The 24,598-nt window shown below is 47.9% G+C and overlaps 1 protein-coding gene across 6 annotated transcripts in view; it reads left to right on the top strand.

Annotated features, from left to right (window-relative positions):
• The first annotated feature begins 2,661 nt into the window (after nucleotides 1-2,661).
• Nucleotides 2,662-24,598, top strand: part of BCL2L1 (BCL2 like 1) — a 51,297-nt gene continuing 29,360 nt past the window's right edge. For 3 of the 6 annotated variants that reach the window (XM_006064437.4, XR_006544467.1, XR_006544466.1), the window contains exons 1-2: nucleotides 3,134-4,030; nucleotides 4,339-5,014. In XM_006064437.4, coding sequence (XP_006064499.1) covers nucleotides 4,451-5,014 — 564 coding nt within the window. In that variant the 5' untranslated portion in view covers nucleotides 3,134-4,030; nucleotides 4,339-4,450. Of the gene's footprint in view, nucleotides 2,916-3,133; nucleotides 4,031-4,320; nucleotides 5,015-24,598 lie in introns of those variants that run through there. The other 3 variants (XM_006064439.4, XM_006064440.4, XM_006064438.4) reach the window with 3 other exon arrangements.

Genomic DNA, 24,598 nt, shown 5'->3' on the forward strand with positions numbered 1-24,598 from the left:
TTTCAGGTGAGTTGGGAAAAGATAATGATACTGGGGTAACTGGGTAGTTATTTGGAAAAAAATTTATGGATTCCTGCCTCACATCTTACACTGAAGGGAATTTATGATGGAACAAAGATTGAAATGTAAAATATGAAACCAAGTAGAAGAAAACAGAGAATTATTTTTAGAGTATCAAGCTGGAAAAAGTCTTCATAAGAATGACATAGAACCTGGAAACCACAAAGGAAAAGACTCATACATTTAATTATATAGAAAATAAAAGTTTTCCTATGGTAATAAATAATATGTTGGGAAACTATTGATAACTTATATGTAGGGGAGAAAAAAAAAAGGATAAACATTCTACAAATCAATGAGAAAAAAGTTCAACAGAAAGACCAACTGAAAAAAAAGGGCGAGCAAAATAAACAGAGAATTCATCAGAACAAAACCTCACCCCCCAAAAAGACTCATATAAATATGAAAAATTGCTCAACTTCACTCAATAAAAAGAAATGAAAAATAAAAGTGCCTCTCAGTTTTTACCTATCAGATTGGCGAAGATAAAAAAGTTTGATAACACTCTGTGTAGCTCAGGATGTGAGGCAACAATCAGTCTCATGCTTTAATGCTGGGGACAAACTGGTGCAGCTGCTATGTAGAGCACATTGCCAATATCCATTAAAACAAAACCAAACCAAATTCATATATTCAGTTACCGGCAATTCCACTTCCAGGAATTTACTTAACAGATAAACTCCCACATATGCAAAATAACCAATGAACAAGTTATACCTTTATTTATAATAAGATAAGACTGGAAACTACCTAATTGTCCCTAAATAGGGGATTGGGCAAGTACATTACGGCATATCTTTATAAAGTGTTAGTCACTCAGTTGTGTCCGACTCTTCACGACCCCATGGACTGTAGCCCACTGTCCATGGACTTCTCCAGGCAAGAATATTGGAGTCAGTAGCCATTCCTTTCCCCAGGGACTCTTCCCTACCCAGAGATCGAACCTGGATCTTCTGCATTGCAGGTGGATTCTTTACCGTCTGAGTCACCAGGGAAGCCCATATTTTTATGAAGTTGTGTGTTAATTTAAAAAATTAAGGGAGAGTTATATGGGAAAAGAATCCAAAAAAGAATGGATATATGTATAACTGACTTTTTTTTTTGCTGTACATCTGAAATTAACACAACATAGTAAATCAATTATACTTAAATATTTAAAAAATAAAACAAAAAATCAGGGTAGACTGAAAACAGCACTCAGCAAAAAAAAAAGCAAGATGTAGAAGTGTTTATAGCAAGTTACCAGTTGTGTAAAACATTTTTACGTATACATTTGCTTGTGAATACAGTGACCGTCTCTGAAAGACTCCAGAAGAAAGGCTTGAGAGTGATGATCTCTGAGACTTGCCTGATGGTCCAGTGGTTAAGACTCTGTGCTCCCATTGCACGGAGCATGGGTTCAATCCCTGGTTGGGGAACTAAGATCCCACATGTCACCCAGTCAGCAGAAAAATTAATTAATTAATTGTGATGATCTCTGTGAGGGAAATCAGAGATTAGAAAGCAGGAGTGGGAAGAGGACTTTCTATGCTCTTTGGTATATATTTTTTTTAATTTTATTTTATTTTTAAACTTTATATTTTTAATATTCTATTTTTAATCAACTAAATTACCACAAAATAAAACTTTTCAATGTTTAGAATCAATTCCAACTCATTCCCTTTAGAATCAATTCCATCTCATTCCCACGGTCAACTTCTCAACATCCTCTCACATAGTATTTGCCCTCCCTCAGTCACAGTGCTTTTCCTTCAGTTTCTGGGACATGCCAGAAGCTTCCTGCCTCAGGACACATTGTACAAGCCATTTCCTCTGCTAAGGCTGATGTTCTCTACACTCTTTCAACGGGTTGGCATATTCTTACACTTCTGGTCTTGGGTTCTATGTCATTTCTTCAAAGAGGCCATCTCTGGCACCCTACACAAACAATTAAAAAAAAAACAGTTTAAAAAAATGTGTTTCCCTCACTGGGCAGAGAGGGCACCCATTTTAATGGACCACCTATTCCTTCAACCTCCTTATGAAAATACCCTGATTTGTTTTCTTCAGAGCCATAGTCACTATTTGAAATTACCTTGTTTTCCCAGTCGGAGAAGGCAATAGCACCCCACTCCAATACTCTTACCTGGAAAATCCCACGAACGGAGGAGCCCGGCTCAGTTATTTACTATCTCTCTCCATCTCAAGGGTTTTAGTCTCTATGAAAGCATGGGTCATGTCTTGTCTTGTTCCTAAGTCTATTTTCAGCAACCCAAACAATAAATATTTGCCGAATGTATTTATGCAGCAAAGACTATGGACTTCACAAATAACTCTAAAATCACCACAATAACTCAAGGAGGGAGGCTGGTTTTTACTCTATTTTTAGAGTTAAGGATAATTGAGGAGCGCAGCAGTTGAGTAACTTGCCAAATCGGCAAGACTAGAATCCCAAACACAAGGTTCTTAGCCACAAGGCAACGGTTTTTCGATATACAAACTGATCGGTGGATTAAACTGACCAAAGGAATGAATGGAAATGTGAATGTTTCCCTTGTGTGTCCGGAATCCTCAGATCTATCGCCAGGGGGCGCTCTCGCCCAGTTCTTGACGCCAGTCCTCCAGGCGCGCACTCCCTCTGCGTCTCGGGCTCGCGCGCGCTGCCGCGGCACCGGAAGTGACTGAGCTTGCAAGTTCCCCCGGTCTCTTCAGGGAAACTGAGGCCGGCTCGTTCGGAAGAGACAGCGCGAGCCGTCAGCCAGGTAGGCCGGCCCCGGTCCGCAGCGCGGAACTTGGCCGCGAAGAGCACTCGCGCCCGGAAACGACCTGGCCGATGAAGGGGGTATGTGGCCCCCCACGGCTCGCGGGGCTCGCAGGTGAGAGCGCCGCCTCTCCCGTGCGTGGCAGGCGCTGCGCCCAATGGGAGCCCTCGCCGTTCTGCTTCCGTGCTACCTGGGCTCACTGATTGGCTACGCTGGGGCGGGCCGCCGGGGGCGAGACCCCACCTCCCAGAAAGGTCTAGGGGGCGCCCCTGAGGGAGAGCGGTTGCCTAGCAACGGGGCGGTGGCCAGGCGGGTACCCGGCCTAGCGCGCGGAGGAAGCCGCGAGGCCGCAGCCCACCCACCCCGGGCTCTAGAGAGGTGCAACCCCGGGCCCCTAAGCCCTCCCGGGGGTGCCAAGAAGCCGACCTGGGCTTGTCCCCAGGAAAACGTAGTCTCAGCTGTGGGGGCTCTCGAGCAGGCCTCGACCCTTGTCTCTGACCGGTGGAGAGGCTCGGCGCCTCACCCTCGCCGGGTCTTTGTGCAGGGCGCCGGCGGCCATTGTGTCCGTGCGGGGAATGGAGGACCCGGCAATCCCCCACCGCCACCGCCACGACCAGGGCCTTTGGGGAATTCAAAGAAAGCCAGCGGCGTTTCTGGGGGGTCTCCGGCTTTCAGCCTCCCAGAAAGATCCGGGGATGGCCTTTCCAAACTCAGACCGCAGATCCAAGGCAGTGTTCCCCTCCCTCTGTTTCTCATCGAAACCTTGAGCCCCATCGAGAAGTCCCTTCAGGGTTTCTTCGGAAGCCTCACCCAGGGCTGATACTGAAATAGAAAAAAACAAAAACTAAACCTCACACCAGCCACCTCCGAGAGAGTTCTCCTAGCTCCCAGTAGGAGGCGGAGAGCCAAGGGGCGTGCAAGAGCGAGGGGGCTGGGCTCCCGGGTGGCAGGAGGCCGCGGCTGCTAAGCGGCCGCCCTCGATCGGGGCGATGGAGGAGGAAGCAAGCGAGGGGGCCGGTTCTTGAGCTTCGTAATTCCTGTGTCGCCTCCTGAGCTCTCAGTCCGCCGGGTCGCATGATCCCTCCAGCCGGAGCTGCTTTTTTTGCCAGCCACCGCCGCGAGGCCGGTTGACTTACCGGCATCCCCGCTGCCACCTCCTCTCCCACCTATGATACAAAAGATCTTCCGGGGGCTGCACCTGCCTGCCGTCGCCTGAGACGGATTTGAATGTAGGTGGTGAGGGGGTATGGGGGTGGGGGGCAGACTGCCCATGGGGGTGACTTTTCGAGGAAGACATTTCAGAGAAAAGGGGGTGGCTGGGATAAAAGGGGAGGGAAAAAAAAAAGGCCGGTGTGATGATTCAGAGCCCACTGGTGCTTTCAAATTGACTTCATCGAAGTACCTGGGAAGCTAGACCCAGATCTTCATAAGAGCGGCAAAGAACCCAGTTCAAGTACCTGGAGTGGGGAATGGGATGTTGTAGGTAAATGGCTTGCATATTCATTTTTTCCCCCTGAAGCTCTTTCTCTCCCTTCAGAACCTTGTCTTGGCTTTGGATCTTCGAAGAGAACCACTAAGCAGAGACCAGACCCAGTGAGTGAGCAGGTGTTTTGGACAATGGACTGGTGGAGCCCATCCTTATTATAAAAATGTCTCAGAGTAACCGGGAGCTGGTGGTTGACTTTCTCTCTTACAAGCTTTCCCAGAAAGGATACAGCTGGAGTCAGTTTAGTGATGTGGAGGAGAACAGAACTGAGGCCCCAGAAGGGACAGAATCAGATATGGAAACCTCCAGTGCCATCAATGGCAACCCATCCTGGCACCTGGCGGATAGCCCTGCGGTGAATGGAGCCACTGGCCACAGCAGAAGCTTGGATGCCCGGGAAGTGATCCCCATGGCAGCGGTGAAGCAAGCCCTGAGGGAGGCAGGCGATGAGTTTGAACTGAGGTACCGACGGGCATTCAGCGACCTGACATCCCAGCTCCACATCACCCCAGGGACAGCATATCAGAGCTTTGAACAGGTAGTGAATGAACTCTTCCGGGACGGGGTGAACTGGGGTCGCATTGTGGCCTTTTTCTCCTTCGGTGGGGCACTGTGCGTGGAAAGCGTAGACAAGGAGATGCAGGTATTGGTGAATCGGATCTCAACTTGGATGGCCACTTACCTGAATGACCACCTAGAGCCTTGGATCCAGGAGAACGGCGGCTGGGTAAGAACCACGCCCCTTACATATTCATTTTCCTTGGCTTCTGGTCAAATCCCCAACAACCTTTCCCCTGTGTCTGTTGTGCTGGGTGATTATTATTGTTTGTTAAGGAGACATAATTGGCCTCATTGTATCACAGAGGTTAACTTCTGAAATACAGATAACCTAGTTCTGTGAGGACCAGACATCTTCATTCTGTCTTCCTTGTGACCCTACTCTGTCATATTTGTGTTCCAGTTTCTCTGCAGAAGATAACATAGCCTGTGTGTTCATTTGGCCCCAAACCTTTGAGAATGCAAAGGTAACAGGTTACTCCTCACCTTGACATAATGGCTCACAACGTTAAGGGGATGATGAGTGGAATGCCTGGAGAAGATAGTGAATATCAGTGACCCACCAGCCCCTTCAGTCTTACTCCATTGAGATGTCAATCCTGTCCTGGGCTCCCCTCCTCAAAATCAGGTTCCCTTTATTTCAGAGTTTGCATGGCCTGGCTTTGCATCCCTCTGGCTTGGATGGCTGAGGATTGTCTGATTTTAGGTTGTAAGCTGCGCCAGTGGGCCAGTTATGTTTGTGCTATGCCCCATGTTTATTGGCTCTAAAGATGTGACTTTTCTGTGTGGTTGGCCAGTTTGCGGAGCACTTGCTGTGTCACGCATAAGCCCAGGGACTTTGCACCTCACTGCCTGGGTTGGTTGGGGAGCTCCAGCTGTTATGCTTGTCACTTTTCTGCCATGGCCCTGGGGCCTCTTCACTGAGCACTGTTTGCTGGCAATGCAAGAACCTGGTCTTTGGGGCTCCTTGGGACATTGAGATTCAGTGACAGACTTCAGAAACAAATTGACACGGGTGAGTCCCAGCCCCGCCACTTAACTAGGTGTGTGACCTTGGACAGGCCAGTTTACCTTGAGCCTCAGGTTCTTCCACTAAAAAAATGTGGCCAACCCTCCTTGCCTTGCAGTCCTTGTAAATCTTGGAGCTGATGTGAGCATAGCAACAGGAAGTTTGCTCTAGTAGTTATTGTCAGATCCAGGTACACTTTCTGAACCCGAGTCGTGCCACATTCCTTTGCCAGGGAAGAGAATTCCCTTGCCCTGATATCACCAAGTCAGGATGAGCTGGTGTGGAGGGATTCTTTACCTGTGGTCACTGTCAGCAGCTTTTGCTGTTTTGCAGTGAACTCAGTCATATCTCCTCGCTTATCTCCCTGCCTCAGGGAGGTGTAGGGCTTATGAGAGGTATTCATTCTGTCCTTCAGAAATTGAGCAGGCTGTGGAAAATAAGTCATCTATTGAAGGAGCTGAGGTGGAAAGGGCCACGCACCATGGACTCAGGAATGTTAAGAATGCAATTATCCAGAGGCTGGGCCTAGGGTGTGGCAGCCACTTCAGTTTACCACTGAGCAAGGGACCTCCAGGTACACCACCCCCTGTCTTATTTCCCATTTCTTTGCAACTTCATCAACTCTTCCCACTGCCAGTTCTTATAAAAAGCAGAGTAGAGGTCAGATGACCGGGGTGGGGCTAGGAAGGTAAAGGTGGAGGGCTTTCTTTGGCTAAGACTGACCCGACTTGAAAGCCTTTCAGTAAATGAACTCCCTGGGGGAATAAATGATTAAATAGTTCCTGTTGGTTTGTGTGATGACCTCTCTTATTCCCGCCTGCTTTGATTTTCTTTAGGGGCAAATATTTGTTTAACTTACTACAGGAGGGACAGGATTCCAGCGTTTCCGACACACCCTCTGAGGCCTAAGTAGAGACTTGGGCCGTTTGCCCCTCACTGTTATCTGGCTGGTGGTCCTAATACCATGTGGGTTGTGGCCAACTGTTAACAAAAGGCAACGTGGGAGAGGTTCCTGGCCTGGCAGCCAGTGTCTAAGAGTGCCACCTGGACTAGAGAGTTGTTGTCACCCAGTGTTACGTGTGGAAAGAGGTCTTTGACACAGCAACACTGGGCAAGATCATTAGGTCACCACTGGATTGACATTCCATCTTCTGCTGTCTCTTTGCCCAAGAGTTACCAGAGCCCGTTGGACTGCATACCATATGTTACTTCCTCTTGGTGGACAGAGAGGATATGTGCAGAAGAGCCAGTTATGTCAGAACCATTTCTGGGCACGTGTTCTTCCCAAGGCCAAGAGATAGAGAACATGTGACATTGGGATCCTTTGGGTAGAAGGTACCCGCCCACTTCCTCTCAGGGACCATCTATTTGAGCTGCACACTGGCTGCTGCAGGGGCATCTCATACCTTCCTGGAGGCTGTGCCTGGGGAATCCATGAATGTAAGAATTATGGGCCATTCCACTCTGGGATATGCTCTAAATTTAGCATCCTTGCAGGAAAGGAAAAGGAAATGTGCTTTTATGGAGTATATCTTATGCATGAGGCATTGTATTAGGTCTTTTACTTATGCAGCCAAAATTCACTGAGCATCTTCTGTGAGGCAGGCATGTGCTAGGTATTGGCTATAAGCCAGATATGGTACTTTATCTCATGGAAATAACATGCTATTTCATATACTCCACACAATTACTTTCTAAGATAGGTAGGTTTATTCTCAGTTTATATATGAAGCTCCTGGTAGCTTAAATGACTGGCCCCAAGTATTCCTCAGCCAGTTAGGTGACTGAGTGAGAATTTACCCCAGGTGGGCCTAATTCCAAAGCCTATAATCTCTTCCCCTCCATATCACATTGTCTTAGGAGTAATAATGTGAGCCAGAGACGCTGTTGGGCCAAGCAAAACATGCCTGTGGAGGTGTTCACTTGAGTCTGTGATGCTGGCCTTGTTCAGGAACTGCAGGAAGAACAGCACCTGTGTTGGCAGTAGCAGGCTGCCAGAGGCATGTATGCAGCTTCTGGATTCTGTCACTGGTAAAACTCAAGTCAGTATCAGGATTTTGCCCAGTGAGAGTGGGCTTCTTGTTAATTTTTTGTTAAAACCGTCTCTGGCCCTCCCGGCAGGTAAGAATTATGTGCATAAAGGGAGAAGATGGCCTACTCCGAGTATGTCTGCTTAATTGTGGGTGATGCCCCAAGGACTGGAATTCCTCATCTATATAGCCACACCACTGCCTACCTAGAGTCCCCTGGCGAGATGCTGAACCTGTTTGTCTCTCTTGTCCATTCATCTCTCCCACCTGTAAAGTGAACTAATGATAGCCACCTGCCATAGCTTGACTCTAGTAAATGATGTAGAACAAAGGCTCTCCTGGGCCTTAATTGTATGGTGGAGGCACTTCTTTTAATGAGTGGGCTACCTGCCTCCAAAAACTGAACTTTGACCCCAGAGTTTCTTCAGAGACAAAGCCAGCCCTTGAGATACTCAACCAGAATAGCAGAGATTGAATGTTTCTGGGGCTTTCCAATGGGAATGTGGGCAGTTGGGTGGTAGGACCCAGGTGGGCCAGGCCATTTTGGGATCACTGTCCCTGGGAAACCCCTTAGCTTGATGGAAACACCATTGTTGAACAGTTTTTGGGGGGTGGGGGAAGAAAACATCATTTGGCCTTTCCCCAGGCTGCATGGCTCTGTGGTCTTCTAGTTTCTGTAGGTTTCTTCTTGACTGTTCTGGCTTCATTGGCACTGATGTATGCTTTGCTGAAGCACCTCAGCGACCTTTGCAGATCTCAGCAGCTGTTGGCAATTCTGCGGTTTTCTTGGGGAAACCCCATTAGAAACCCCAAACGTGGAAATTTTCAGTAATCTCATTCAGGTCCCGAAGTGAGGTAGAAGTGTCTCAGGGGCTCCCCCTCAAAATACTCGGTTCTTCTGGAGGTACATTTGAAGTTGCCCTTAAAACTCCATCACCATCATAGGGTTTTCCAGGCTTCCTAGGATTGATTTCCGCAGTAGCCCCACAGAGCCCTTCAGCTTCTGGTAGAAAATCACCCCAGGTTTTTTCAGGGGCCTTCAGTGGAACCTGCAGGGCTTTCTCGGTTTTTGTGTGGGCTACCAGAAGGTGCAGTTGTCAGTTGTCCCTTCCCCAGCAGGTATCTGTCCTGAGGCTAGAGGCTTGAGCATCCTTCCTGGTTTTTTCCAGTGCCCTCAGCCTTCCATCACAGGGCTTTCTTTCAGCAGCCATCATTTTGTCTGGGTTTACCATGGATAGATTTAGGGGTAATTCCCAGTGAGCTGCTCTTCTAGGGAAACATAATCTCCTACTGCCTTAATTAGCCGGGCTCTCTCCCCACCCCCAACCTAATCCCATGGAGTCCTCCCCAAGGACTCCCTCTCTTTTCTTTGAAGGAGTCAGTCTGCTCCTGGATCCGCTTCTCTTCTGTCTCCCTGGCTGACAGTCTGTCTTCCCTGTTCCCAGTTGGCAGATCTGAGTCAGACAGTCCCAGTGGGTTTTTTTGTTTAGCCTGGGGACAAGAAGACCCAGGAGACCATGATCACTGGTTTCAAATATCTGCAGGAAGAGGGGCTAAGCCTTTTTTATTAGTATAGTACAGGAGAGCTCGGGTAGGTTAATCACACTGATAGAGTTTAAATTACTATCAAGACATTTCTGACACTACCATAGGAGTTTCCATTAGGTTTAGGAGTTTCCTGAGAGTAGAGTTCCACGTCTTGTCAATACTTGTTAAATTGACATGGAGCAGAGGCCTTAGGCATAGCAGGTATGTAATGACAAAGAAGCCCACTAAATTTCTGAAGAAACAGACACTTATCAAACCAAAATAATAGTAATGGGAATTGCCCTTTATCTAATTATTTATGCATTGATTTAGATAGTATTAATTGAGCTCCTGTTGTGTGTCAGGCTGTCCTAGGCACTAGTGGTATAGCATTAAATAAAATTACGTTTCTATGTCGGGAGCTCATATTCTAATGGGGAGAAACAGACAACATGTAATTGTTGTTGTTTAGTCTCTAAGCTGTGTCCAACTCTTTGCGACTCCGTGGACTGTAACCCTCCAGGCTCCTCTGTCCATGGCATTTCCCAAGCAAGAATACTGGAGTGGGTTGCCATTTCCTTCTCCAGGGTGTCTTCTCAACCCAGGGATCCAACCCAGATCTCCTGCATTGGCAGGCAGATTCTTTACTTCTCAGCCACCTGCTGCTGCTGCTAAGTTGCTTCAGTTGTGTCCGACTCTGCGACCCCATAGACGGCAGCCCACCAGGCTCCCCCACCCCTGGGATTCTCCAGGCAAGAACACTGGAGTGGGTTGCCATTTCCTTCTCCAATGCGTGAAAGTGAAGTCACTCAGTCGTGTCCGACTCTTAGCGACCCCATGGACTGCAGCCCACCAGGCTCCTCCGTCCATGGGGTTTGCCAGGCAACAGTACTGGAGTGTGTCGCCAGTGCCTTTTCCTCTCAGCCAACTGGGAAGCCCCAATTATATACATATGTAACATATATCAGTTGAGACTAAGTGCTATGAAGAAAATAAAGTACATTGAGGTACAAGGCATGCCTAGCAAAGGAGATAAGGCTGCAGTTTTAAAAGAGTGCCTAGGGAAGGCATCACTGAAAGGTAATATTTGAGCCAATATTTGAAGAAGGTAAGTTGGTGGTTAATGTGGGTTCCTTTAGAGAGTGTGTTATAAGCAGAGGGATGGACTCAGAAGGGAGTGTGCTGGCCAGGCTCAAGGATGAAAGAGAAGGCCAGTGCAGCTGGAGAGAATACAGCAAGACGAAGAGTGGTCAGAGGGGAGAGGGGAGAGTGGGTGGAATTGAGGGGGCAGAGTAGCCAGGGGCCAGTCTCACAGCGTATCACAGGCCGTGATGAGGACTCGACTTTGGCTGAATGAGAGCCCAGGAAAAGATCAGGAGCAGGGATGAGCTCCACAAGTTCTGAATTCCACAGGGGAACCCAGCGAAGAGGCTGGCGCAGCATTCAAGTGAGGAAGAAGAGTGGCTTGAATCAGGAGGTAGAGGTGGAAATGGTGAAAAGAGACTAAGGAACAAGACCAGACTCACATGGCGTATTGATGGGTCCGACCACCTTGAAAGCCACATTTTTTAACCACTTAGCTTAGTAATCATAGAATCAGGTTTAAGTATGCTAGATGTTCTTTGGAGATAGTCTCTTCAAATGTGGTATCCTGAATGGCCCTTCCCTCTAGCACTCTTGCTTCTGAATAATTGCACCGTGTCTGGATTGAGGTCCCAGATCACCTGTGTCTAGCTCTGTGACCTTGGGCAAGCTTCTTGAACTCTCTGAACCTTAGGGCAGGTATTACCTGCTTCACAAAGACCTAACGAGATCTGCCTGAGATGCATAGAGTCTGTCAGTAGTTGGTATCGTAATTCTGACCATCTTTGCACAGAGCTTGTGTCAGAGACCTATTCACAGAATCTACAGTATCTGTTCTCCCTTGTTTGGACTCCACAGTGACCTGGCACACCCTTAGGGCAGGCAGGCAGGCCCCGGCAGTGTTCCTGTCCTGCCAGGAGCTCTGTAGTGCTCCTTTGCCATGTTAGTCAAATGCTGGTCTTTGTTAGGATCCCAGTTCTAGTCTCAAATCTGCCTCAGCTCACTGTTTCACCTTGGCCACATCACTTCTAGGCCCCAGTTTCCCATCTATAAGATGGAGGTTTGAAGTTGAGTCTAGGAATCCTGCTTCTCAATGGCCCTAGGCCTTGTGGTGGGTTCCACCATTGTGGCATATTTCATGATAGTTATGCTGTAGGATGGCTCTTTCCAGGGATTGAACCCATGGCCCCTGCAGTGGAAGCTCGGGGTCCTAACCACTGGACTGCCAGTAATTCCCCCCACCTTGCCTTTTTGATGCTTGTAACCGACAACCCGGGAGGTGAGCAGAGGGAAATCAGGCTGAGAAAGATGAAGTGACTTGCCCATCAGGAGGAAGATGCAGGGTTTGGGCTTTCAGATCTAGATTTGATCACTTGTATGCTGTGTGACCTAGGGCAAGTCTTTTACCTTGTAAATGGCTGTAATAATGGTGCCGTGTTCTGAAGATTCAGTGAGTTAATTCCTGTCGTATGGCTCTGCATAGTGACAGTTAGTATCAGCAGTCACATCTTAGGGTTCCTTCAATCACATCACCTGGCTTCCCATTTATTACATACTGATTTTTGTAAATAGTATTTTTGCAGAAAGAAACTGCCTTTGGGACCTTCTGCCTCATGGTTTCACCCCTGATGAGACTCAGGCCAAGCCAGAGCTTTGAGACTGGCTCCCCACTGCAGGACTTTTTGGTCAGACTCCAGAGCTCCCCTCGGAACTAGAGGTTTTTTTCTCCCTCTTCAGGAAATGCCATTGCAGTGACTTCCATGGACTGCTTCCTGTCCCAGCCCTGCAGCCGGATTCTTGCTGGCTAGAGTGTGGAAATTGGAAAGTAATATTCCTAAAGGCTCTCCCCACGCACAGACTCCTTTTTTGCCCATGTCTCTCCCTTTCCTCTTGTCAGTTAGTTTCTTTGTTCCCTCCCCTTTGACCCTTCACCGTCTTCTCTCTCCAGCTCATGATCATCCCTTTCGGATTTAGAAAATGCTTTCCACTGAGTTCTGTCACACCTTTCCACCCACCCTTTAAGGGGGGTTGTCCAAACTCCTGGATTCTCTCCTGGCTCCACACTAAGTAGCAGTTAGTAGTAGTCTTGAACTTCCCCTAGAGGGACATGAAACCTGTCACTTGCGGTGCCCTATGTCATCCATTAACCCTCAGGGGTCCCCACCCCACCCCCTGCACAGGCCTGGGACTCCTCAGAGGTTTGGCACGTAGAAATCCTACCTCTTGGAGACGATTGATAGAGGGTCGAGTGGAGCCTGCCACCCCCTCCCCGCGGTCACCTTTCAGGAGGAAGCTAAAAGATTGAAAACCTTGTTGGACAATCATCTGAGGAATGGGAGCTAGCCTGGGAGGGAATTGGAACGCACTCAACTATGCCTCAGATCCTTTGTTCCACTCTTGAAAGGGAAACATTCCCCTCCCTCCTCCCTGGCCACACACACGTGCCTTTGTTCCCCCGAGTCAGGCGGGGCCGGGAACACTGTGTCCTTCCAAGGAGCCTGACTGGCCTCCCCAGAGGCTGGCCTCTTGGTCAGCAGGACTGAAGTTTTTGCTCAGGAACCCTCAGCCTCATGTCTTTTCTATAGAAGAGTCTTTCTGCCAGAGGCTGAGAACTTGCCTACAAACAGCTGCCCAGGGACTTCCCTGGAACTCTTCCACAGGATGCCCGTGTCCCAGGATTATACAGTCCCTCCCTCTTATTCCACTTGGTGATTAATATTATTGTTAATGTTACTATTAATAGTACCTAACATTTATCAAGTGCTTATTGTATGCCAGGCATTGTTCACAATGCTTTACATGTATTAATTTATTCCGTTCGTAGACAATATTCTGAAGTTGTTGCTATTATTATCCCTGTTTTTCAAATGAGGCAACTGAGGTACAGAGATGTTAAGTAGCTTATGCAGGGTAGCACGGTTAGTAAGTGGCAAAGCCTATGAGGGTAACTTCCAAGCTCCCCCTTTTAAACACTACACTGCACCCCCTTCCTCGAGTGTGTCTGAATGGTTGTTGGCGTTTATCCAGTGCTTACTATGTGGCAGGGCTTTCCCCAGCTTCATTTCTGTGTTGCTGTCCAACAACCTCAGCATTACTGGACAATGAGATTTGGGGGGACTCAGCTAGTAAGAAGCAGAGTTAAGATTTGAAACCATGTCTGTCTTACTCCAAGCCTGTGTTCTTTATCTCTAAACCATCTTAAAAACCCTGCCAGGTAGGTAGTGTCATCTTCACGGTAGAGTTGAGAAGACTGAGTCTCAGAGAAAAGTGGCATGCTCGGAGCCTCACAGACTATTACCAGGACGACCCGGGATTCAAACCTGAGGTGCTTGTCTTCACAACACTTTACTGCCTTGGTGGTCTGTAGCATGATGATAACTGTTTTTATGTGCATGATAACACTTTATAATTTACGTCTTATACACATCATTTCATAATGAAGTGAGTGATGTGGGTATGTTCAGTCCCATTTCAGGGAGGAAACTACAGCAGGAGTCTTATCCCACAGTAAATGGCTTAGAATTCTTTTAACTCACTCTTATTGATGTTGCTTTTAGTAAGTCTGGATTCGTTGCTCAGAGCTGTCCTGAGTTTTGTTTCATTTGTTAAATCAGCAAATACTGGTGCGTGCTTTATTTGTGCTGAGTGCTGGGGACGCTGTGGGTACTGCAGTGAGGGGCCTGGGTACCCTTCCTCAATGATCTGTTTCCATGCCCCACACCCTGGGCCATGCTGGTGTTCTTCTGCCATCTGAGTCAGGCTGTGTGCGGCGCCCAGCCGTTCCCTCAGCTCCCAGACACACCAGGCAAGGCTAGTTACAGGATGTATTGATCACTTTCTACAAAACCTTAGATAAAACTCTGCACTCAGATTTGAAGCTTAGCTTAATTTCTCGCTGGTGGTGCTGCTGCACTATGCGAATCAGCTTTCCAGCCTCATCCACGCATCTGAGAGAATAGTACCAGCCCCACAGAGTAAGCAAGGCTCAAATGAGAAAGTGAAACGCACAAGTGTTCCTTAGTAATAACGACAGACGCTGTGTGTTGAGTGCTTGCTCTGTGCCAGGTGCTGTGTTTATGCCCTGACATAATCATCCTCTTTGGTCCTCACAACTGCTTTGGCGTGAAGATGGAGAATTCAGAGCTTCAAGAGGCCCTATAATAGCATGTCCAGAGTGACTCACCTTGTAAGAGGCAGAGCTGGGTCTTGCACTCAGCTGTATCTGATACCAAAGCCTACCCTCAAACCACAGCGTCATTGTTTCTCTGCAGGCCCAGACTGGCTTATTTCACCCCTGAGTACCTGGCACAGGGCCTAGGGTTGGGCACAGGCTTGGCCAGGATTTGCTCAATGAACATGAAGGGTTGTTATTATTAGATGCAGGTTAGGCTACAAACAGAGAAGGCGATGGCACCCCACTCCAGTACTCTTGCCTGGAAAATCCCATGGACGGAGGAGCCTGGTAGGCTGCAGTCCATGGGGTTGCTAGGAGTTGGACAGGACTGAGCGGCTTCACTTTCACTTTTCACTTTCATGCATTGGAGAAGGAAATGGCAACCCACTCCAGTGTTCTTGCCTGGAGAATCCCAGGGACAGGGGAGCCTAGTGCGCTGCCGCCTATGGGGTCGCACAGAGTCGGACACGACTGAAGCGACTTAGCAACAGGCTAAAAAAATGTCTCTGTCCTTAAGGGAGCAAACTCATTTAAAGCAGTAGGAATACACTCACAGCCCTTGGTGAACGGCTCCAGGCAAACGATGCCAAATCTGTAGTGTAGACTCCAGAAATGGAAGAGGACAGACCCGCTGGCCACATCCCACGGGTACCTGGACCTCTGCCAAACCAGCCCACTCCCACCATCAGCTACTCAGTTGGTGACTCGGCCCAGTGGCCTCCACCCTCAGCCTGCATCATCCTGTGCTCCTTCTCCATCGCCAGCTGCACTGCCAGCTCAGACCCTCTTCTGTGCCAATAGTGGAAAGTGTCAGGAAGGAGAAAGTTCACTAGAGGCTTGAATGATAGCTTTCCCAGCAGTAGGACTTTTGTGCAGTTCACACCAAGTCCTCAGTTTCCTCGTCCATAAAATGAAAGGTAGTAATCATCCCTTAATGAAGACAGCAGTGGCGATCTTTTTTGCTTGGGCTTGCGTGGATCACTCTTTCCCTAGATCTGATCAGGGCTGTCTTAGCATTTAGGTCTCAACTCAAATATCACCTCTCCAGAGGCCACCTGTGTTTACCTCCGTACTGTCTGTCTCCTTTTGTAAAACCTAAGCTCCCAGAGTGCAGGAGTTTTGTCTCATGTTTCCTTCATCCCCAGCATCTCTCATAATGCTTGGCACAAGGGATCCACTCAGCAATACTTACTTAAGGAGTGAGTGACTCTAGCCCACCTAGCACGGTGCCAGAATACAGTATGCTCAGTTAGGCGTCGTTACTACCTCCGAGGAAGATGTGGAGCGTGAAGGCTTACAGTAGGTGAAAAGAATGTGGCAAGGGCAGCTTTGGTGGGTAAGAGCAGTCCAGACAGAAGTGGAGGCTGAACTGTGTAGGAAGCATTTGGGCGACAGTGAGGGGGCAGACCGGCAGAAGAGGGTCTGGGTTGTCATGAAGCCGGTAAGGGAGAAGGGAATGGTGACTGATGGTGGGAGCCTGTGGACAGAGGGATGGGATAGTTGGCAGTAGAGGTGGGCCAGCTGGGGAGAGGCCTAGCACCAGAGTGATGCAGCCAGGTCCCTAGTCATCACTGGAACAGGATCCCTTGCCAGCCAGGGCTCAGCAGACAGAGCTGCAGGGAGAAAAAAAGCCAGAGGCACCTGCGACCTGTGGATCAGGTAGGCAGTGCTGGTTGTTATTTTGGGGCTCTGGGCCAGGTGCAGATTCAAAGGCTTGATTGAAGCCTTTTGGCAGCTCTGGTCTTAGCCGGGTAAACATCACCTGTCTTCTGCCACCTGCGGCAGCAATGCCAGGAAGGTACCCTGGGCAGGCCCAAAGGGGCCCAGCTTTCTTACTGCCCTTGTGGCATAAGAAATCCCCCCCAGGAGAGGCCACTCTTTCCCTGCCCCACAGCTTCCTTTCCAAAGGGCTCAGGTAGCAATAAGGTACCTCCTGTCCAAGAGGCCCCTGTGGTTCCGGCCCCTGGAAGGCAGGGGTGGGGCACTGGGAACCGTTGACAGCTGGGCCCAGCTGGGGGGAGGGGTCAGTTTGGGAGCAGGTGCAGATTTCAGGGAGGGCGGGGCCTGAAGGGAAGTAGGGATCTTCGTAGGCTGCAAAATTTCCCTCCCATCCCCCACCTCCCAGTCACAGCTGGCTTCTCCAGGAACCTGATGACCTAGTTACAGTGCTTAGAAATTGTTAGCTTAGCTTGCAGTTCAGAGCTGTGCCAGTCTCTCCTCTCTGAGACTTCTTGGGTCCGAAAGGTATCCTGGCATTTCCCCTGAGGGGTGTCCATGTGCAAGACATGCACCATATCACATGTGCAGACTTCTTGTCCAAGAGAGGAAAGAACCAGTCAGGCTTCTTCCCAGGTGGGCCTCACCCTTCCCCAAGCCAGGGAAAAGACTCCCCTGCCCCTTCCTCCCCACCACCCCTGCTTCTGTCTCTCTCTGAGGGGTTAGTGAGTGGCAAATGAAGGTCACAGACTTCTTTCCTGGAGGTTCAGCAGGGACTCTTGTTGCCCTAGGGATAGCTTGAGCATACCTAACCTAACGTTACCTGCTTACCTTTCCTCCTCGTACTGATGTTCAGACCTGATAAAAGAGGGTGAGGAAGAATCTGTTGGGGGCTCTTGAGGCCCCAGCCCTTCTAGGAAGCAGCTGCTCTTGGTATTCTTGATGTTTGCCTCTCCAGTGCTTCCCTGGGAGAAATTCTATCCCTGTTAAGAGCCAGATACAAAATGTGACAAACCAGTGCTGCATCCTACTTGCTCTATAGTTAGTTACCCTTGGACAAATTACTTAATCTCTCTCAGCCTTAGTTTCTTCATCTATAAAGAGGCTAAAATAATGTAGTACTTTTCTTGGAAGACTCTTTTGATCATGAAAATATGTGATAAGATACATGGAGCACTTAGCATGGAGCACGGGTAGTTGCTCAGCATGACAGCTACTGTTCCAGCTGTTTCTAGCAGGTGCCATCACAGGTGATCAGAAGTTGTGGTCACAATTGGAGCTACTCTCCAAGAGCAAACTTTTAGGCTAACAGAGTGTGTGGATACGCTTTGAAGCAAGAACTGGAGATTTTAAGGTTCCTGAAGCTGGGGACTGCAGCTCCTAACCTTGTTCCTCATATCCTCCACAAGGGCCCCTAGTCATGCTGTACACTGTGGGGGTTTGGCCAGTGTTGCTGCCTGGGCATTTGGTAATGGGGCTTATTTTCTTCAGTCTTTGCCAAGTATCTCCAGGAAGGCAGGGATCTCCTCCTCTGCTTTTTTTACTGCTCTGTCCCTAGATCCTGCCACAGAACCTGAAACATAGAAGACAGGCATCTGTTGACTGAGGCAAGACTTAATGAGTTGAATATTTAAAGAGCATAGGAGCTTGCCTAGCACATAGTAGGTGCCTGACTTGCGTCTGAATGATTAAACAGTGTTGTGGGGACGCTGGCATTTTCCAGAGTGGCCTCACTCCTTGTTTGCTGTGTGGTTGTAAGCCTGTTGCCTCATCTGCTAGAGAAAGATAACACCCACCCTGCCTCATTCTCGTGCTAGCTGAGAGGCCCAAGGAGATGATAGATGAAAAAGCACTTTGAGAACTATAAATGTTTGGTCTTGTTGCTGCTCCTTCCTTGACTGAGGTCAAACCATAACTGTCATTCATTCATTCCTTCAACCACCAAGCACTTTTTGGGTGGAAGCAATACCCTAGCTGTTTGGCTTATCTAACTTCATGAATTTGGACAAGTTACTTTACTTCTCTAAGCTTGGACATCTATAAAGTGGAATTACTAATCATTTCACAGGATTGTTGGGAGAAAGATTAAGCCAGGTACTCTGAGCTGATTGAGGGTGGAAACCACATCCCATTCACTGCCATCAGCTACTGCCAGGCTGTGTGTTTAGTGTCCAAGTTGATGAACATTCCTGTTGATGAGCAGTGTATGTAGAGTGCCCTGGCACAGAGTCTGGTGTGGAGTAAAAGCTCCCCAAATACAGGGTCTTTCCTTTTCCTCTCACTGTGAAGTTTGGTCATTTATTGATTCAGCCATTGGTTGCCTTCTGCAGTCTAACTACGCAGCAAAGCCAGACCTCTGAGTAATAACTCAAATGGGAAGGTGAAATGACTACTAATTCCTCACCCCTGGATGTCCTCACCCACCTTGGCCAGACTGCTGAGTGGGAACTCTGACTGGCCAGGATCAGTACTGCTTAAATATAAAACTGGGAGGCACCAGTGGGCCTCACCCCACGCTCACCTCTGATTCAAAACAAGAACAACCACCCCTTGTTCTACCCACTCCCTGTCTGCTACTCAGTGAGAAAAAATTTCCTTTTGCTCACAACACCCACATTCATATGGAACCCTAGGGATTACCATATCAAGGAAGTCCCCAGGGAGTCACTGAGAAATGGCCCTTCGGGGCAGGGTCCCCTGGGACTGGGTCCAGCAGCAGGTGCAGGCAGAGGCCCCAGGCTGGTGGCTAAGTGATGAAACTGAGAGACAAGTAGGGCCAGACAAGAAGTCAGCCTGGAGAAAACTGCCTGCCTGTCCACGCAGGTGTCCAGGCACCTGGGAGCAGTTTCTGGGTCTGATTTAGTGGTGGAAGATAGGGTTCCAAATTAGTACCCCAAGCTTCAGTATGGAGAACCCGTACAACTCCAGAGCAAAGTCTACACTTGGCACCCAGGTCAGTGTCCTTTGAGCCCTTCTCAAACCCCTTCAAGGTGAAAGAAGTGCTTCCGCTGGGCATCACAGCACCTCCTGCTGGAAGATCTTCAGCAACCATGGAATGGTAACCAGAGACCTCTGCTATGTTTGGGGCACTGTACTGTGCTGGGGGCTTTTGAAGAGAGTGAGATCATTTCATTATTGAAAGTATGGGCTCTGGAGTGGGGCAGAGCTGAGTTTGAATCTGGCTTCTTCACATACCAGCTGTTTGATTTTGGACTCATTCTTCTTTCTGAGCCTCAGTTCCCCTGTCTCAACAATGAAGACGATAATACCTGATTTGTAGGGTTTTTGTAGGATGAAATGAAATCATACATGTTGAGCTTGGCACAGATGTTACAGTAATTTTAATAATGAAAAAGTGAAAGTTGCTCAGTAGTGTCTGACTCTTTGCGACTCCGTGGACTATAGCCCTCCAGGCACCTCTGTCTATGGAATTCTCTAGGCAAGAATACTGGAGTGAATAGCCATTCCCTTCTCCAGGGAATCTTCCCAACCCAATGATCAAACCCAGGTCTCCTGCATTGCAGGCAGTTTCTTTACCATCTGAGCCACCAGGGAAGCCCAATTTTAATAATAGCTAACATTTACAGAGCACTTATCCTTAAGTGTTTCATATGTATTCATTGAATTCTCAAACAATACCATTGAAGTAGGCATTCTTACTATAATTCTCATTTTACAGAGGAGAAAAGTGAGACATGGGGAAGTTAAGGGGTTTGTAGAAAGATGCTAGGTTGGTAAGTGGTGATTGGAACTTCCGTCTGGCACCAGAGCCCAGTGTTCTACTTCTGGATAAAGAGGGCCTCATCAGTGTTGCTGCTGTTACTCATTGTAGCTGTCTGTGGTTTTGGTCCATCTGCTGAATTCTGAACTCAGTGAAGGCAAGAACTCATCTTAATCACCTTGTATCCCCAGAGACCCAACATAGTACTCATAATACTCATTAATATTTGCCTAATGGCTGGGAATATTCCCTTTCATCATTAATCAATCAGTAGCTCTTTATCGACCATTTCCTGTAGGCTAGATTTGAGCTAAATCCTGGGAGGAATGCAAAGTACAATTCTGGCCTCTGTAAACGGAAGATTGGGTGTGGGGAGGTGGGGAGAGCATTCCACAGCACTGTGTCATTGGGCAGAAACTTCCACACAGGAGGCAGAAACAATACAGGTGGCTTGGCGATGCTGTTTTCCAAGCTGGGATTCCCACCCCTCCCTGATTGGGCCACTCCCTCCATCTGCGGAACAAGGTGGCACATATTCTTTGCTTCTGCCCCAGGGCTGAAAATGCTCCTCCTCTTTGCTCCTCTTTGTTGAGGAGCTTCCAATTCATGGGAGCCTAGAATGACAGGGGAATCAGATATTGGAGCTAAAAGAGTACCTTAAAAAAAGCACTTCTTCCCAAACATTGCAGGCAGAATGGTCTTTTGGAAACCAAATTCAGATCTTGTCACATTCTTGCTTACAACCCTCCACCCACTTGGAATAAAACCCAGAGTCCTTACTGAGGCCTTCCTAAGGCCTGCACGATCTGATACTGGCTGCCTCTCCATCCTTTACCACTTATTTTCCCTCTCTGCACGCCTAGCTTAGGGGCTCCTGCTGTTCCAGGCTTACCTGTCCCTGCTGGAGGGTCTTTGTAGTTGCTGTTGGGTCTGCCTGGAGTGCTCTGCCCTTGGTGTTTGCCTTGCTGGTTCTTTCAGGTGACTCAGCTCACAGGTCATCTCCTCTGAGCAGTTCTCTTTGACCTTTGATCTAAAGTAGCCAAGCTTTGTACTACTTAATTACTCTCTAGTCTTTTACCTTCTTGTATTTTTATCACAGCACCAACGTCTGTCTGAAATTTTCTTTTTGCTTACTTGATTTTTTTGTCACCCTTCTAGAATATATAAGCCCCATGATTACAAGGACTTTAGTTTGGTCATCATTTTATCTCTAGTACCTAGAACTGTTCCTTACAGGTAGTAAGCATTCAGTGAATGATTTTGGAATGAATGATTGAACAAATGAACAAACCTAAGACATTGTTTTTATTTTACACATGAGAAAACTGAGTCGGCCCAGAGAAAAAAAGCTAGTAAGAATTGTGAGGTTCTTTCAACTTAACCTTTTGAATGCTCACTAAGTGCCAAGCACTCTGCTTAGTGATTCAGGCATTATTTTTGTCACTGCTCTGTGTCATAATGAAGTGTTTGGGATGTTGTTTTTGTGTACCATTGTAGCATTTAAAAGAGAAATGGACCAAGTCATATTTTATTAGAGCCTTACTCTGTTTTACAAAAAAGTTGGAAACTTAGTTGGCAACTTAGGAAAATTCATATGATCAAAAGGATAAAAGAGTGAGTGGAGTCAAGGGAAAGGAAAGTATAGATAAGATGAGGGCCAGGACTAAGCTTATCTTAGTTCACAGAAGCAGATACCACTAAGTCCTTGGAACTGAGCAAAGTTTTTCTATCATTCTTTATGATTGGTAAGTAAATTATGCCCAGACTTGTGAAAATGATGGTATATTTTAAAAATCCAGTCATGTGCATGACCTTGGGATCATCCCAGACTCCATGTGATTGTCCAGGGTTTATTGGATCCCTCGCTCCTGGACTAAGGCGGCATGATGATCTCTTCCGCTTCCTTCACCAAAGGGGCCTGGCCAGCAGACCCTTTCTGGACCCAGCCAGCTTTGTTTCAAAGAGAGGCTTTTCCCCAGATTTATTAATTGAGATATCACCATTTGAAGAGCCAGTTCTGCCCTTGAAGTACTTCCAGTTGAATTAGAAAAGATGTTATGAACATGACAAAGAGATCTTGAGAAAACCAATAATAAATGCTAAATGCCAAATAAGAGCAATACTTCACAGAAGAGGTGAGTTTGTGCAGGGACTTACTGCAGAGACAGGGAAAAAGGGGGCTTGTGCTCCACATGACCTCCGTTGTGCAAATTGGGATGGACTCTCAAGGAGGGAGAGACCCATAGGAGTGGCAGTCTGTTTTGGAATGTGTCTGGAAGGGTCGCTTATTAGGTAATAAAGACCGAAAGGTCAGCTGAAGCCAGACTTGCAGGAGAGTCTGAGGCCCTCCTCAGCAGTCCTGGTATCCCAACATATGAGTTATTACCAGGTATGGATGCCCATCCTGGCCACCTCTTGGTCCACTCACTGATTCCCAGGTAGCAATCCCAGCATCTGGAATGAGAGCCAGGACCTGACAGCAGAGGAGTAAGTGTGGGGTCCTTGTCAGTTTAGCCTTTGGCCATTGCAGGTGCATTCATTCATTTGTTGATTCAGCAGATGTTTATTGAGCACCAGAACATGCCAGACCTGTGCTAAGGGCCAGGGATGCTGTGATGAACAGGACAGTCAAGGACACTGTTTTCACAGAACTACTGTATTAGCTGGGAAGCCAGCTACCCCAAGAAACAAGATGATCTCAGATGAAAATGAGACTGAGTAATGCAGTCTCAGGGAATCTAGGGAAGCAACATTAGATGAGGAGGTCAAGAAGGCCTCTCTGAGAAGGTGACTTTTGACCGGAGTGTAGATGAAGGAGAAAGCCAGCCTGAGAAGATCTGAAGCAAAGATTTTTGCAAACAGAAAAGCAAGGCAGGTTAAACTTGGCTCGTCCAGGCTTTAGGCCCATGCATATATTCGGCTCTCACACTAGTGGGTCCAGTGTGGGCATTGGTTTCCCTTTGTGGTACTGGTATTTCACTCCGACCCAAAGGGAGTAATGGCGACCACCACTTACTGAGCATCTTTCCCCAATCAGACACTTTATGTCAGTTGTCTTGTTTATTCTCCTACCCAGCCTGTGTGATGAGTGGGCTGTTAGCCCCTGTTTCTTTTCCATGAGGAAGTTGAGGTTGAGAGAGATGATGTTCCATGCCCAGGGTCCTGCAGCTTGGACATGGTGGAACCTGGGTTCAGTTCCAGCATGGTCTGGCTCCAAACCCAGGCTTCTTTCCAGGGCTCCACCCTCGAATAAGTGAAGTGTTGTTAGTTTGGGATGTGCAGAAAGCTGCTGAGCAAAAGGAGAGTTAGGGTAGTATCCTGGCATGACGGTCTTGAAGGACACCTACTATCCTGTCATCTGTGAGGACTCTTTTTGCTCAACTGCAGGAGGATGCCTCCAGAGCCTGGGGTTACTGTTGGCCTTTGCCAGAGGCATGTTCGGGCTTAGCCAGCTGAGTAGCCTCCAGTTTCCTGCTTTTACCATCTCAGCTGCTGGTCAGGAGGTTTGGGAAGGTGACATCATCTAGCTGAATCAGCTGCTGCTTCTAGACACAGTAACGGGAACTGAAAGTCATTGCCCCTTCCTTCCCACTCCGCAAGTCTCTTCAGAACGAGACTGGGGTACGGACATTCCACCTGTCTACAGGGTGTTAGCTGAAACAGTGCTCCCCATAAAGAGTTGGAAGGTGCATTTTCCCAGACAAAAGTGTCCTCAAGGCTTCTCAAGCTAAAGGAACTGTGCCATCCAGGTGTAGGATTCATAGGAGGGCCCCTCTCCTCCACCTTCATTTAGCCCTGTGACTTTGACAAGAACTCCTGACCCTTCTCATCTCCTTTGCCCAAGTCCAAGACTCAGGTCCAGTGCTGTAGGATGGGCAAACAAATGTTATTTGTGGACTTTGACCTTAAGGCATTTAGCATCAGGTCAAGGGGACAAAAGACATCTGATACTTTAGAGCAGAGCATCCACCACGCTATGATCTGTTGGGTATCTTCCATTGACCCAGTGACTGAAAAGGAAGAAAATAGAGAAAAAGAAAAATAGTAAAATGATGGCTCAGTGGCAGGTGAGTAGGACAATAAGCTTACTTGTTCTGTGACTTTTGCCTCTCTCAGCTTTGCTGTTCTCATGTGTAAAATGGAAGTCACCAGGGTATGTGACTCCTTTGATCATTGGAATATTACATAATACAGGTACAGCGTTCAGCAGTGCACTTAGTGCCCAGGGAGTACTCAGTGAATGGTAGCCCTGTAGACAGGTCCTCAAAAAAAGGCCATTGAGCAAGTCTGGGAACTGGGCTTTGGAGTCTGGCTAGGCTATGGATGGATGCTGGCTGGAAGCTGACTGCTGTAGAATCTTGACAGGTGACTTTACCTCTTCGTGCCTTCGTTTTCTTCTCTGTAAAACTTGGGTATTGCTAGAATCTGCTTTACTAGGACTGTTGAGGGGGTTAATGAGGTGCTTTATTCATAAGGGAAATTGCTGAGGAAGC

This window comes from Bubalus bubalis, chromosome 14, assembly GCF_019923935.1.
Source record: "Bubalus bubalis isolate 160015118507 breed Murrah chromosome 14, NDDB_SH_1, whole genome shotgun sequence".
Classification (NCBI taxonomy): Eukaryota; Metazoa; Chordata; class Mammalia; order Artiodactyla; family Bovidae; genus Bubalus; species Bubalus bubalis.